Genomic DNA, 16,335 nt, shown 5'->3' with positions numbered 1-16,335 from the left:
TCTCAGTTCGAACACACATGAGGAGACTGAGGCCACACTGGAGACCCGATTGGCCTGGGGTTGCCCAGGGAATTAGAAGCAGAGCAAGAGTGGGCCTCAGGTCCAATGGTGGAGCTTTGGTGGGCTAGATTTGCCTAAGAAGCTCTCTGCCTGGAGGGGTGTGGAGATATCACTGCACATGTGGTGACCCGGGACACACGGACAGTCCATTCACTTATTAGTAGAGAGAGGCCTGGGGGCCTCCCTACAGATGGAGACTTTATTTGGCAGCGGCAGGTCTGGAGGGTCCCTCCATCACCCCTGATGGAGCAGCCGGCAGCACTCCCAAGGGGCCAGAACGAGTTCCTGGTCCAAAGTGACCAGAGGTGCCGGGGGTGAGGGCTGGAAGCTGCCCCTTCCGGGAGGTACTGGGGCTGGAGCTGAAACAGAGCACCCCGGGCAGGGAGAGGGAGGGAGGGAGGGAAGGAGGGGTGGAGGGAGGGGGAAGGCCGAGGTGCCCGAGGCAGCAGGGCACACGGACAGGAAGGGACCCGCGGGGAGAGGGGGCGTGGTGGCGGGGGTGGGGTGGGGGGAAGATGCGGGCTGGGGAGACTTGGGCGAGTGAGCCAAAGCAGAAAAGCAACGCGAGGGACAAAAAGCAGACCGACAGGAAAACGGAGGCAAGAGAGCTCCAGTGGAGTGCACAGGAGAGCGAGGGAGAGGTGGGGAGAGGTGGGGAGAGGTGGGGAGAGGTGGGGAGAGGGGCCCGGGCGGGCGCGTCGGCGGCCCAGGGCGCCCCACTGACCCCTCTCGGCGCTTGCTTCCCTCCCCAGGCTGCGCCTTCCTCACCTACTGCGAGCGTGAGTCAGCGCTGAAGGCCCAGAGCGCGCTGCACGAGCAGAAGACTCTGCCCGGGGTAAGTGCGCCCGCCCGGGCGCGAGCGACCGACGCGCCGGCAGGGGGCGACTTGGGGAGGCGGGGCTGCCACGCGGGCGGCGGGCGGCGGGCGGCGGGCGGGGGCGGGGCGGGGGAGCGGGTGGGGGGGGCGCGGCGCGCCTGCCTGCCCTCGGGAGCTCGCGCCCCCCCCCCCCCGCGCGTCCCCAGAAGCCGGGAGCGCGGGCCCCGGACGGGGGGCGCGTGGGCACCGGCCTCCGAGCTCGCCCCGCGGCCTCCGCGCTCCGCCGTCCAGGCCCGACGGGATCCCGGGCGGGGGGCGCCCTGGGCCGGGCCCTCGGGGCGCCGGGGACCGGGACCGGGTCCGGGTCCGCGCGCTGCCCGCGCAGGCGGCCGGGGGCGGGACGCTGGGTGCCCGGGTGCCCGCCGATCCCCGTCGGACCCGACTGTCCCGGGGCGGGGGCGCCTCCTCGCCCGGGCTCGGCGCCGGCGCCGCAAGTGAGATCACGGCGGTTTATTTAAGGAGCCAGTCCTCGTCTTTGATAAACTATCGCGCCTCAGCCCTGGTTTATAGCCTCTGTGCGGGGGAGAGGAGAATTATTTACGGCCCCCCTAACCGGGTGTGATATCAGCCGCGGCTATTATCGAGGCTAGTTCATCACCATAAAATAAGAAGTGCTCCTCGGGTCAGGGGTCTGCGCGGTCTCTCCTGGGGGTTCAGAGGGAAGGGGTGGGGGGAGATATACGGCTCGCAGAGTGTCTAAGGATGAATGGAAAGATGTGACTGTTTGCAGGCATTATTCAAGGAATTTGCAAATGTAGCATGGTTAAGCTTATACAATGGGCACTGCGGGGGAGCACGTGTTCTCCGTCTGTCCGCTCACCAGTGTTTACACACGCGTGTTTACATTCTCACCTGGCAAACCTGTATGTAAACACACGTTTCCATTTCTGCCCCACAGCGGGGAAAGGTTAAACAGGTAGACAGAAAAATGCAGCCCTGGGTCGGGGCAGCCTTCCTTTGCATCAGAGATCCTTCTTTACCCATTTAGAGGAGGGGAGGGCCTTCCTTCCATTAAGACAGCCTTTGTATTATTGTATTTTGGTACTTGAGATTGCAAAGCACGGGGCTGAGTCATCTTAATAACACACCCGCGGATGCAAATGTATGGAAATCGTGCACCGCACAGGTTTTTGTGTGGAGCCCAGCTCTGGCACGGTGGCCATTCCCCAGTTGGTTTTTTAGTGGCGCGGCTACATGCACATATATTATAGTAATTACTTTCTGGGTGCCCTCTGTAAGATGGCAGAAATATGCTCCACGTCGCCCCATGTTATGTGTGAAGCATAAAGCCATATTGTAAGATAATCAAAGGCTTCTGAGAAAGGTTTGTGCTGATTAATAAAGTGTTTATGGTACTTTGTTTTGGGAGAGATTGTGATAGATATTTTAGAGCTACCCAAATGGAATAGAAAATACCACATTGTTTTGGGAGGCCCTTCATCAGCCTGAGAGAGATTGCTGGGGAGTTTCATGACGGCTAAAAGCTGGGAATTAGATGAGGAAACAGAAAGAGAAGGTGGGAGGGAGGGGCTCAGGGTTTTTGAAGGGGGAGAGGCTGGGGACTGGGAGAATTTCCATAGCAAGTGTGGATTGTTCAGGATCTAACATTAACTTGTGGTTGTTTATTTTACATATAATAGAATAGCTAAATGATGGAGTGTATTAGTTCTTTAATAATTTATAGAAATACTTTGATGTTGCAGTAATTACATTAAAGGTCACATATCAAAGGTAATTTGGTTGAGCAGCTGTGATGGTTTCTCAGAAGCAATCAATACCACTGTCCGTGGTGCTGATTTCACCAAGGGGCCTGCCAGATTAAAGCAGGCTTATTACCAGGCAGAAAGGCCCAGGGGAAATCAGGAGCACATTGGAGCGACGCGCCAGCCCCCCTTCCACCGATAATTAACACTGTTCCCCATAATCTGCGCTAATCCTTCATACTGGGAGATCCAGTGGCATTTTTCCTGAAATCACAAAGACAAGTTGGGCAAGTTTGGGAGACAGGACAAAAAGAAATGTGAATGTATATGTTGGGAGGTGGGAGGGGTGAGGAGAAGCCAATGGTAGGGCTAAAACATAGCCTGGAGTCCCCTTGCAGTGCCTGAATGCCTCTCCTTTCTTCAAAGGCCTCCCAGGGAGACTCATGGCCTCAAAGACCTCATCACAATTCTCTGGGAAGGCACAGCACAGCCTACAGGGGGAGGGACAGAGAGAACAAGACAGGATTGAAGCTCAGACTTCCCAGGGCACGTTGTCCCCACACAAACTCACATGGAAACAAATGAAAAACAAAATGACCAAATAAAATCACGTCTTAAAGTGGATTCCAGAAAGCAGAACTGGTGGTGTTATTGTTGGTTGATTCTCTCCTTAGAGATTGGAGAAAGCGTGACGCTAGCAAATGCAGGGACAGGACCAAGCAAGATGTTGTCACCCAACCAAATAACGGGTGTTTCCACCAGCTGAGACTGTGTTCATGGCCACCTGTTTGGTGGGGTGGGGGTGCAGAGAGAGACCTCTTCTTGTTTGGGGTGACCACATTAGGTGCCCCAGTGAGCGTACTCTGTCTGACTAAGGAGAAAGCAATTGAAAAAAGCACCTAGAAAACTGGTAACCTCAGCAATTTAGGCACTTTTCCAGGCTTCAAAATCCATTAAAATCAATCCATTAAAACCAGCCCTCCACTTTCTCACTGAAAAGGAAAAGAGGGGAGAAAATAGTGCAGGCAACCCATTCTGTTTCCCAGCAAGTTCCAGAGCTAGCCTGTCAGCAGCAAGGAAAACAGGATCGTTGTTGGTGTGCGCACACACACAACGCATCATCATCACCACCAACAACAACACAACAGAGGCAGAACTAGAGATGCCCCTTAATACGTGTCCTCATTTTGGGAATTGAGAAAGGGAGTTGACATTCCTCTTGGGGTAAGTGGAAGCTCAGAAACTATTCCACAATGGCTGTTCTTATAAGTCAGAGGTCAGTATCCCTGGGTATCAGCCTAACCAAAGTCCCTGGGAAAGCTGTTGGAGACATCCCCGGACCAGTGTCACAGATGGATTATTGTTTTTGAGTTCGGCATGACTTCGTTAGAAGGAGATTACTAAACCGCAAAAGCTCATCAGGGTCCTTTTGAGCAGTATCTTCTGCCAGAATCTAGGCAGAGTGATTCCACTTTTCAAAACTCTCCATCTCTATGTCTTCTTGATCTCTTTCCTGCCCCCTCTTCAGCCCACCCTCTTCCATACCCAACATTTGTTCCCCTGTTGGTAGTGTTCAGTCACCATGGGCCAGTTTCTCAATCCATCCACAAGTATTTCCTGAGTGTGTGCCTGGGCAGTGTTTAGAAAGACTCATCTCTACCCCTCTTGGAGTTTTCCATCAAGTTAGAGATTGTATTCAACAATACAAGACAGCGGGTTATTATTAAATGGTTAGTGTGGACAATTGCTTGATAATAACAATTCATGTTTATTAAGTACTTACTATCTGATGGGCATGAAGCAAGCATGTTACTTCATAACCTCATTTTATCTTTCCAACTACCCTATGAGGAAGTTATCAGGCTTATGCCCCACACATGGAGAGACCCAGGCTTAGATTAAGCAATTTGTCCAAAATCACACAATTGAATAGCCAAGCTAAGACCAGCACCAGGTCTGCTACCCAAACCCAGGATACCCATCTCTCTTTTGTAGCATTACCAGTTGCTTTCGAGGGGACCCAGACAACTGTGGGGTCTAGGAGTTGCTCAAGGGTTTTGCTCAGAATATGGGCAGGTTGGGAATTAGAGAGTTGGGAGGAAGACAGCAATGTCAGATGAGCGCACTGGTCTGAGAACCAGCCTGGAGACAAGGCATGCATGACAGGTAGGAGCCGTGAGCTGGGCTGGAGAGATCCACTCTGAGAGTTCCCTGGGGCCCGAGTATGCACGGGAGGCCTCGTGGAAGAATCCTGTTCCTTAAAATAGGCCCCTGCTACTTAGTCCCAGCCCCAGTGCCTTTGGGACCTTGCAGGCAATTGTCTTCTAGGAAGACCCCATCTGTTTCCAAAGTTAGAAATGTGGGGCCTCTGGGGAGAGACTCGATTAGGAAAACCAAGCAACATGGCCAGTTGTGGCCAGCACTTCGCTCCTCTGACAGCAGGAAGGGCTCCTCACCAGGGCCACTAAGGGGAAAGAGCTAGGTTCAGTTAGCGGGAGGCCTGTGGAAGCAGCCAGAAAAGGGAGCAGATAGGGAAGAGGGGAGGAGAGGGAGCTGGCAGGGGAGGAGGGAGTGGGGAGAGTGGGAGCTGTATCTGCTTGGTAAACATTAAAGTTCCAATTCACTAGTTAAAGATTGGCTTTTGTGCCCTCACTCTGGCAACCCGAGAATACAAAGCAAACCAACATACTCCTCTGTCTGTCCCCCACCCGCAGCCCTGGGTTCAGCCTGGTAGACACACAACATCACTGCCATCACACCTCCAGACGCAGGTCCCTGCAACTAGGACCAGTCATTTCTATGGAAATTCCGTGTGGCCTTCTTTGAATGTACCAGGAAAGATGTTAAAAAGGAAAATTAAAAAATAAAACAAAACAACCCTAATTGGATTTCTAGCCACCACCCTCTTCCCCCTACCCACAGGCTCTGGATGCCTTCTCTGTCTGACCCGCTTCCTTGCTTTCCTTTGCCCAAGTCCCATCTTATCTTCCATTCTTTCTCTCTCTCTCTTTTCTCTTTATGCCTGTTTCATCCTCATTTCTCTCCCTTCTGGTCATTTTTCTTTTCCTCTTTTCCCTTTTGTTTTCCACCTTTTCTTCATTTACATTTCTCACTTGCCTCTCCAGGCTCTCCCCGCTCCTCCTCTCTCCCTCATACCCTTCCATTCTCCTTCACTCTCCCTTGCTTCCTACCTCCACCTTGACACCCTCAGAGACTCTGGTGGGACCTGCACCAGGTTTCCTGGGGCTTCCTTATTGAGGCCCATCTCCCTGCTGACAACTGTGCTATGGAAGGATCCATCCAATTTTATGTACAACTGTAAAGATGAATGATAAGTAGAAAGGATGCAGGCAAGAACAAGATGAATAAATTATAAAGGGCAAATGATGACAAGCCAGGGGTCCCCAGAGACAGTGATATGATAACAGAAACTAAAGACGAATTTATGATGGATGTAGTTAGCATGTACGGAGGCTGTTAATTCTTCAGGGTAGTTTTACAACTTTTAGTGATTGGTGCAATCAAAGCGTTTCATTTGAGAGATATGATGTATTTCCACTTGTCTGTCCTCTGGGCCCAGTGTTGGCATTTGTCTCTATACGATGAGCCTGGGTCCAATCAGCACGTGCATCTTCTCTCCCAGCCCCTGCCACCTTTGTGTGTCTCTGCTCCCAGTGGTGGGGTCACGAGCCAGATGCCTGCACACCTCTAGCTCCCTGGTTCTGCTGTCCTTCTTCTTACTGAGTGTATTAGCTTGGGGGCTGCTTTAACAAACTACCCAAACTGGGGAGCTCATACAACAGGAATTTATTGTCTTATGGTTCTGGGGCTAGAAGTCCAAGATCAGGGTGTTGGCAAGGTTGATTCCAGCTGAGGGCTGTGAGGAAGAATCTGTTCTAGGCCTCTCTTTTCATTTCTGGGAGTTTTAGGTACTCCATGGCTTGTAGATAGTGTTCTTCTATGGTGTCACATCATCTTCCCTGTATGCACGTCTGTGTCCATAAGACACCAGTAATATGACCTCACCTTAAACTTGATTACTTCTGCAAAGAACCTACTTCAAATAAGGTTACATTCATGGGTACTGAGTGGGGGTTAAGACTTCATCGTATTTTGGGGGAGAACATAGTTCAACCTATAACACTGAGAAGTGGGCAACCCTATGGCTCTTCCATAGAGGAGGAAAAATCTTCAAAAGTGTTTGAGTCATTGTGTGTTGCGAGGGGTGGGGGCAGTCCCACCAGTCCTTGTACCACATCTTGCCTTGGTCTCGGTTTTTTCTTTCTCTTGGGGGGAAATTAATGATATCTCTTCATTCGTTCCCCATGTTTCCTAAAAAGAACTATTCGTCTGTCCTTTTAGAGCATTGGCTCCTAACTGAGAGCAATTTTACTCCTCAGGGGGCATTTGACTTTGTCTGGAGACTCTACTGGCATCTAGTAGGTAGGGGCCAGGAAGCTACTAAACATCCTACAGTGCACAGGACAGCCCCATAACAAAGAATTGTTTGGCACCAAATGTCAATAGTTCCAAGGGACCACTAGGGACCCTAGGCTCTGTGTGAAGGCTAGGAGTGGTTGGAAAACACACAGTGAGGCCTTGAGACAGAGCTTTCCTCTCTCTCTCTCTCTCTCTCTCTCTCTCTCTCTCTCAAGATTTATATATTTATTTGAGAGAGAGCAGGAGGACAGGCAGAGGGAGAGGGCAAGAATCTCAGGCAGACTCCCCACTGAGCCCAAAGAGGGACTTGATCTCATGACCCTGAGATCATGACCTCAGCCAAAATCAAGCATCCGATGCTTAACCACCTGAGCCAGCCAGGCACCCCAAGCTTTCCTCTCTCTTGTTCACTGGTTCTCCTCACTTAGGAGACAAGCCCAAGGGTCCTCAGGGTGTCAGAGGTAGGAGGGTTTGTTAAGGTGCACACTCCCTGATGGTAAAAGCATAAAGGGAGTAATAGGCAGCAGCAGAGGACAAAGCTCACCTCCAGACATTAAAGACAATTTCTGATGTGGCTGTATATATACACTCACATATCTGCAGGTCACACCGGCTCTATGGCTGACAGTGTCACCAGTGGTCTATGGTCATGGAAACTGTGATTCGAGTGAAAGGAGTTGGAGCTTCACTTGTGACAGAGCAGGGACCAGAAACCAGGCACCTGCAGCCCACCCACGTGTGGGGTTTCTCCAGCTCCTCCCTTTGCAGGATCCCCATCCTGCCAGGAAACAAGTCTGAGAGACTGTGCCACAGACAAAGAGCTGGAGCTGTGAGGACATCATGCAGAAGGGAATGCCAGAGTCCCTAGGCGGAAGTCAGAAATGCTTTAAACCCAGAAAGCAAGCACCAGATTGGCATGGGAGCTTCTGTGGCACCCTCTGCTCTTGCCTCTCCTCTTCCACACCGCACCTTGGCCCCAGTCCACCACCCTTGCATCTATCCACACTCTTCACTCCTCTTCTCATAGAGGCATCTCAAAGTCATCCTCCGCACCCAGGCCTTTGCCCCCTCTAGAGTACCCACACTGGCCTCTGGGGGAAGATGTCCCCATGTTTTTGGCAAGTGACTCTTAACCCCCCGTATGGAATCATTCGCAAATGGTGGGCTGCCGTGTCCCAGCAAAGATGGGCAACCCTGGGTGAGGATGGGGGAAGGCCGTGTGGTTCCTTATTCTTCCATTATTCATGAAAATACTTGTAAAGAGAAAAGGGCTGAAATTCAGGGAGCTGAGGTCTCTCAGGGTCCCAGTTTATTACGGTTCCTATGTGTTTTGATCAAAGGCATTTACAGTGTTTTCAACTAGACCACCAGGGGGCACCAGGCAAGTGGCTTCCTCCCCTGGTGGCTGAGTGGGCACAAAATAAGTGAGCCTGGTGTCCCCAGCTCTTGTTCAGCACAGAAAAGGCAAAATGGTGCCAAACGCTCCAGTCCACCCACTTACAACACTTACAGCCTGTAGTGACAACACCAACCAGCGGGGATGACTTTGGGACATGCCACCTGAACTTTCTGGACCTCTTTCTTAATTCTATAATGACAGTCTTATGTGTAAGGCCTTTATAGGCTGTGGATTGCTATAACCCAAGTATTATTATGAATGACAAAGCCATGAGGTGAGTGTGAATGACCTCAGGGTCCGTTGCTATGGTAAAATCTGGTGACTCCTAATTCATACGTGAAATAGTCACCGGATAATAAAATTATAAAATGGTCAAATGTGCAATTTGAACCATATGTCCTGTTATATTTCAGAAGAGCAACATGGGGCACCTGGGTGGCTCAGTCGGCTAAGCATCTGCCTTCGGCTCAGGTCATGATCTAAGGGCCCTGGGGTTAATAATCAGGCTCCCTGCTCAGCTCAGTGGAGAGTCTGCTTCTCCCTTTCCTTCTCCCTCTGCCCCCACCCCCACTTGTGCCCGTGCGCTCTCTCTCTCTCTCTCATAGGTAAATAAAATCTTATAAAATCTCCATAGAGGGGAGAAGAATCCAGGTGTGTGTGAGGGAGAGGAAATCGGAAGGGTAGTAAGAAGGGAAGGCTCGGGGGAGCCAGGAGTCTGAATTTTCCTTCCGAGTTAGGGATAAGAAGGGGGAGAATGTGGTTGGAGAAAGGGTGAGGCCTTCCTCGCACTGCTGCTCCTAGAACCTCCAGCCTGTAGAGCCCACAGGCCCCAGTCAATCTGGACAGATGAATCACCTGACATCCTGCTCACCCTGGACATGGCTTCAGGCCCAGCAATCCCCAGGTCCCCTCCTCCCTGGAAAAGCCCACCTCCTGTTGCTCACCCACCAGAGTCCTTCCCTGGCTTCAAGACTTAGCATTAATCCCCCAACTTCTCCTAGCAAGCTCTCCCAAGCTGCTCCAAGCCACATTGGTCTCCCCTGTGTCTGAGCAGAGTCAACAGCCCTGGAGTCTACACCCTGTCTAGAGTGTGTACCTGGGACCAGTACACCAGCATTATCAGTGTGCTTGTTAGAGAAGTAATCTTGAGCCCCACCTCAAACTGAGTCATGTCACTCAGACTGCAGCCCACTGCATCTTAACAAGATCTCTAGAAGATTCATGTGCACAAAAATATGATGGCCGCTGCCCTCACTTCAGGCTCTGAAAGTTAATGCCTTATTTTGAATGCTCTCTGAAGCAGACTCTAGACAAGCATTTGAGTGCAAGTGGTTTCTTTAGATAGTGACCCCAGGAAACATGAATAGAAAGTGAGGAAGTATGATAGGAGGGAAACAAGTCACTAAAGGGTGTGTTATTAGGCAGACTAGCTGCCATTGGGAATGGCACTTAATCCCACTGGGAACTCCAGCCCCAGGGTGGGTCGTACTCCCCAGGGTCCACCCGAGGGGTGAGGGAACTGGGATATTTATGTCCAGTTCCCACCAGTCTTTGGCTGAGAATGTGGGCAAGGGATCGTTGACCCCCCGGCTCTCCTGGCTTGCCACGTGGGTGGGCAGAGTGGGTGCCACTGCCCAAGAAAGCCCTCCATCAACAGGTGCCGGTGCTGGCGGTTGGAAGTTAGGCCGCTGTCACTGCAGTGAAGAGAGCAAGGGGCTGCAAGCAGGACACTGCCTGCATTTGCCACAGACCCGCTCTGGCTCTTGACTCCATACTCCTGAATAGGAGGGAAGATAATAGAAGCCTGTCTCCCCAGCCATGATGACAACTACTGTTTGTTGAGTGCTCGCTGGGTGCCAGACACATCACAGGTATTATCTTGTTGATTTGTCAAGACAGCATTGCACAGGGGCTCTCGAGTAAGCATTGCTAGCCCTCTGTTAGGGAAGAGGACGTTGAGGTAAAAGGGCTTCCTTGGGCTCATGTGGCCAGGAAGAGGTCTGGCTCCAGGGCCCAGACTCCTTCCACTGAATCCTGTGGTACCAACTATGTGGGAAACCAGGGCTTCACAGGGCAGGAATGGTGTTGTCTTCCTTAGTCTCCATCCCCTAAAGCCCACAAGAGATTCTGGCATCAGTGCTAGAGCCCCCCTGCCCCAGGGGCCATGTGAAGGAGAGCAGGGCCCCCCAGGGCCCTATAGGTGTCACTACATAGTACATCTGCCTTTAGATGGGAAAGCATTGCCTTTTCGTGAAAAGTCGTGTCAGATTCCAGCTTCAGCTCTGCCAGGATCCTTACACTGTGCCCTTAAGAAACCCCTTAATCTCCTTGAACCTCACTTGCAGTGACTACCCTGTCAGTTAGAAACACATTTGATTTCCGTGGCTTCAACAAATGGAGCTTGGGTTTTTCGCATTTCATAGAGTGATTTGGCATTTCACCCGTGTCAGAGGCTCTTCCCTCATGGTTATACAATGGCTGCCACAGCTCCATGCATCGCATCCACAATCAAGCAGAGTAAGTCCAGCTGCATCTGTCCCTTTCATTAGAAATGCAAAGGGTTTCCCAGAGGCCCCTCCCCAGCAGTCTTCCGTGTACGTCTCATTGGTCAGAACTATGTCTCGTGGTCATCCCAGCTGCTTCTAGGCAGGCTAGGGAAGGGGATTTCATATCTTCCATGAAAAAAAACCCCATACTTTAGTTCATGAAGGAGAAGTGGGGACGGATCATGGGTAGGAGCCAGCAGAGTCTGCCCCACCACCCTCACAGGGATGGATGGGTGCAGGGTACAGAAGAGCAAGCTGGGCCAGAGTAGCAGCGCCACCCCCCACACATGCAGGGTTTGCTTGTATGAGGAGGCTGAGTCAGAAAGAGGAGTTCCGCAGTGTGTTCCAGAGATGCTTCTTCAACATGGCTCTGCTAACTCAGCATGTTTATTCAACTACTGACATGGTTTCTAATTCCATGGGATTCTAAGTGGGGGAATGAAGATTTCAGCCCCTTATTTTTATTGTATGTGTTTTCCTTGAACTTGTCTCTTTCTGTGTCTCTGGGTATGGCTTAAAGAATATTAAAGAATCAGAGGCCACTGTGCCTGCAGACAGCTGTCCCCCATCACAGGCATGCCGTGAGCATCCCCCCTGCCCTCACCCCTTTGTCCGCTGCAGCAGTGGATGCATACCATCTAAAAGTGGCCCACCCAGCTTCCAGGGCCAGCAACAATGGTGACAACTTTATTTTTCAGAAACCAAAGCGGAGCACCTCTGTCCTGTTGTAAAGGGGTGTGGAGTGAGGCCTGAGTGCCCAGGGCAAAGCCTGCCTGAGAAATGAGAATGTACCCTCCTGATCAGCTTCAGCCCCACTCGACTGAGCTGGGAAGGGAAAGGCCCCCAGAGATGGCCCAGGGCTGGCCTGTGCTTCCCTTGTGGCCTCTGCCAGCAGCTTGAGGAAGGCCCACCAAACCCTCCCCAATCCTCACTGGCAGGAACTGTCCCAAAAAGTAGTGAGCATCTGGCCACAGAAGTGTTCAAGCAGAGTCTGAGTTCCCTGGGGGTGGAGGAGGGCAATGCAGGCAGTTCCTCCCTGGGATCAGACCACTTCTAGGTGAGCCGGGATCCCATGATTTTATCCTTGTTTTCCTTGTTTCTCTGTCATACAGCGCCCCATACCTGTCCCAGTCTGCAGCCCTGGCCAAACCCCGCTGTCCTGCCTGCATGCCCCAGCCTCGATCCAGGAGGGTGTCCTCAGGATGACTCTGGCCTCCCCAGCCCTCCCTTCTCTGAAGGCCCTCGGGATTTAGAGCCCACCTTGCCACTGAGCAGGTTCACACCCCCATTTCAGCCAACGTAGCTCCACCACTCTGAACTGTGTGACCTTGGGAAAATCATTTCACTTCTCTGTGCTTCATTTCAACCCTGGGATGCCAGTAGTGCCTTTATCCTGGGGCAATGTCCACATAGCACGAGATGCTGCCTGCAAAGCCCCGAGTGCCCTGCATACACCTAGGGAATGTGTGATGGTCTCTCCACGGCTGTGGCTACCCTTGAGGCCACTCTCCCCTTCAGAGGGCGAGTCTCCCTGCTTGGCCTCTTCTGGTCCATGCCCACCCCTGTCGGCCCTGGTCTGGTGAACCACTGGCCCATGATGCCCAGCAGCAAGCACCTCAGCTGTGTGGCTTAGCACAGGGCTGGCCACGTGGGGAGACCGACAAAACCCAATGAATAGAAGCCAAGTGTGAGAGTGGCGGGAACATCCCTGGAGCTGGCTGTTCCTCTCCTTGCCAAGGCCTGGCTGTGCCTGAAGAGTGATTCAGGACCACTACTTCGTGCCCCCGGGAGAGGTGAGGGCTAAGATGCCCTAGCGGATCACACACTCACATGTGAGACCTCCGTACTCCCGTCACCACTCCCCGTTCATGGAGCCACCCTCCCCACACACACCCTGGAAAAAGGACAGCACCCCTGGAAGCTGGGCAAGGGGAGCCCAGAAGATTTAAAACCCTAAGTAGTAAGAGCAGAAACAGATTCATGCCCTGACACCCACGTGGTTTCCCATGGTCCAGGAAACCCTTCAAGACAGGGCGACCCAGGGATCTGACATGAATATGCATTTGGCCTCTCCCAGCAGCCCTGACAGCTGGCATCCGACAGCTGGGACTGCTCACGGCCTGAGAGAAGGTTTTTAATTCAATTCGTAAGTGTTTCCTGAGCACCCACCAGGAGCATGGCCCTGTGCTGGGTGCTGCTTGGCAGGCAGACACAAGGAGAGGCAGAGGACCCTGCTGCCCCATGGGGCTTTCCCTCCTGTGGAGGAGAAAAGATGTACATGCCAAGCAATTAAAGGACAACAGATTGTGACTTTGGAGTGAAATTTAGAGCTCTGTGTCATCTGGGAGCCCCACAAGGCAGTGTTGACTGGGTGCCTCCCGTGAGCCCACTCTGAGCCCTGGGGACACTGCCTTGGGAGGGGTGGGCAGGATGTGGGCACCTGGAAATGAGCTGGAGGCAGCATTCCTCTGAGGTGAGAGCACATCCAACAGGGGAAGGGAAGGAGCAAGACTGTGCCATGACTGTACTGCTGGAGCTCGGGGTGCTCAGAAAGAGGGGGCACCAAAAGTCTGAGGAGATTTGGGGCCCGAGTGCAGACGGCCTGGAATGTCCCACAGAGCAACTTTGTCTCTTTTCTTTGAGTATCTGGGAGCCATTAAAGCAGGAGAGTGAGAGCTTCACCACAATGGGTGGCGTGGTCTGGAGGGAGAGGGCCCATGTCTGTCCAGTGAGAGGCCTGAAGCGGGAAGGGGGCATCAGGAATGGAGCTTGGGAGAGTAGAGAGCCTTCTAGGGCCTTCCTTTGTGGAGCAGCCTCAGTGGGCCAGGCCAGCACACCTGAGGCACCAGCTGTCAGAGGCTACTCACTGGCTGCTGGGAAGGCCTGCTGGAAAAGGGCTTCTGGGAAACTTGGCTCCCTCTAGGACGCTGAAGCTGGTGAGGGGGACTTGGCATTTTGTCCCCCAACCACCCCCACCACTGCTTGTGGGACGGTTCCTACCTGCAGGAGAGTTCTGGAGAGGTTCCTAAACTACCTAACTGTGCCTCAAAGTTTCTGAGATATTCATATTTGTAATAAATGCAAAGAAAGAGATTCAACACCTTACACACACACACACACATATGCCACACGCACACACAGACGTGAAGTCGGGGAGCAGCCTGGGAATCCATATGTTGCAAATGCTCCCCGGGGTGGTTTCAGTGCTCCTGCAGCTCCTGGAACCCTGGGCGCTCCCACTCTCTGTCCAGCACCGCCAGGAAGCCTTGATTCTTGCTCTCGGGCTAGCCGAGTTCCTTCCATGAATGGGACTTACTGACTCTTCTCTGCCATTCTGTTTCCTCCCAAGGGCCAGAGAAGCTCAGAAATTAGAGTGGTGCCTTAGCATCACCTGCTCCATGCCCCCATTCTGCAAGGGAGACATAGAAGCCCAAAGAGGGCACAGAGCCTGTGAAGGTTTTTGGACATGGGGCACGCTGCTGAGATGCCACATCTGGGTCCTTTCTCACTTGTAACACAGCCTTTATCTCAAAGAGGCCCAGTAGCTGAGAAATCTAGTAAATCCACCTTATTTCAGAAGAGCCGGGGGGGGGGGTGGAACACCATTTCCATTAGCATCCATATTATGGGGTGTGCTCAGCGCCGTTTTATTACTTTTGAGTAGACAATCCTACAGTGCTTCCAAGTGAATGTCCTGCCAAGCCTGCTTTAATGAACAGATACAAAGCATGTGTAATTTGCACAGTGATGGTGTGACAGGGAGTATCAGTAAGCCACTTGCAAACGCTGTCGTTCTCCTAGGTAGATGACATATTCCTTCAGACAATGGTGTTGACTGCACTATTTGCTGATCAAAATTTTTTGCACCATAGATTTTGCAAAGACTGAGTTCTTTCCCTTATCTGATGTAGAGAGTTCAAAATTTTCAAAGACTGAGACCAACTCAAGTGGTAAACACCTTGCGGATGGAAGGAACTTGCAGCTGGGTCGTAGCCCCTCCTGGAGGCCTCTCTGGATGGAGTGAACCCACATTCCCTAACTTACCCCCAGGGTTCCCCTGGGGATTGTGCTGCATTATGAGGTGGCACAGTAGGGCAGCTCCCACTGACGCCCCTCGTGCCTTTCAGAACTCATGGAGCTTTGTGTTGTTCTGTGTGCTTCAGCTAGCACCCTGCCTGTGGCTTCTTCAGACACTTCCAGCCACTGTTAGATCGGGGGGCAGGAGCCCAGTCTGTCACCCATCACTCCATGGAGGCAAACTGACTCTCTGGCGGCCACGTGAGCCCTCCCTGACTCCTGCCCACAGGTCCGGGAAGACAGTATGTGCCATCTTCCTCTATTCTTATTAAACGATTTATCTGGGGGAACTTAATATTTTCTTTTAGGATAAACTGAGCTAATACGATGTGCTTGTTTTAATTTGTGAGGTTAACTGATCTAATTATCTGTGGCGTTCAGTTAAATCCTTGTGCCTGGGCCGGCTGCAGGTGTGGGCTTTGAATCCTGCCAACAGGAAATCTCTCAAAACGAGCTGATCTAACGCAGCGGGTCTGCTGGTATGAGGGATTTTCTAATAATGCATGAATTTATTAACAGCTAAAGATAAATAGAGGATGTATTTACATTAAACAAATTCACAAGGAGCTGTCTGCTGCTTCCTTGCCCCCCTTCCATCGAATGCATCCCCCAACTCCCATTTACTTGTCTGCACTATCCAGGTTGAGTCCAGGGCAACCCTGAGGGGCCCCCGAGACTAAAGGTGGATACCCCTGCCCAGTGACACTGAGCAGAGGGAAGCTGACCTGGCAGGGATCAAAGATCTGAAGTTTCAGTTGACTCCAAACAAAGGAGCCAGGGGTGCCACCTAGGTCCCTAAAAGCTGATGCAGGCTTGGGAGGCAAACAGGTGCCTTCCCCTTGGCTGGGAAGATGGTCCTAGAAAGCTGTGTTTGGGGCTGAGAGATACACATCCCCTGGGGTTGGGGGGGGGCGGGTAGTGTATCCAGGGAGGATGACAAGGAAAGGAGAAAGAGTGCCTTCCACCTGAAGCTAGTTGAAAGGCCGGCGACATCCAGCCGGATGCAGGGCAGCCTTGGCAGATGCGAAGTGTAGCCAGATTGGGGTGGCAGGAGGAGAACCTTGGGAAGCAGGAAGAGAGGCTGAAGGGAGCCACCCCACACAGGATGTGTCATAAGGGGCTCCTGGCTTCCCAGTCCCACGCTCCGCTGACCCAGTTGCAGCTGCCCCATTCTCCGTCTGGGGCTCCAGAAACCTCTCCATGCTGGGCCCGGGATACTAGCCCCGTCCAAGG

The 16,335-nt window shown here is 52.3% G+C and overlaps 1 protein-coding gene across 45 annotated transcripts in view; it reads left to right on the top strand.

Annotated features, from left to right (window-relative positions):
* Positions 1–16,335, top strand: part of CELF4 (CUGBP Elav-like family member 4) — a 296,564-nt gene that overhangs the window by 77,161 nt on the left and 203,068 nt on the right. For 42 of the 45 annotated variants that reach the window (XR_011996228.1, XR_011996229.1, XR_011996227.1 and 39 more), the window contains exon 2: positions 813–895. Coding sequence is in view for 38 of the 45 variants with exons in the window: in XM_025997018.2 (XP_025852803.1) it covers positions 813–895 (83 nt within the window). In the remaining 7 variants the exon portion in view is untranslated. Of the gene's footprint in view, positions 1–569; positions 702–812; positions 896–16,335 lie in introns of those variants that run through there. The other 3 variants (XM_072732265.1, XM_072732267.1, XM_072732266.1) reach the window with 1 other exon arrangement.

The sequence above is a fragment of the Vulpes vulpes genome, chromosome 13 (genome assembly GCF_048418805.1).
Source record: "Vulpes vulpes isolate BD-2025 chromosome 13, VulVul3, whole genome shotgun sequence".
Classification (NCBI taxonomy): Eukaryota; Metazoa; Chordata; class Mammalia; order Carnivora; family Canidae; genus Vulpes; species Vulpes vulpes.
This window is presented reverse-complemented; position numbering and strand designations above follow the sequence as displayed.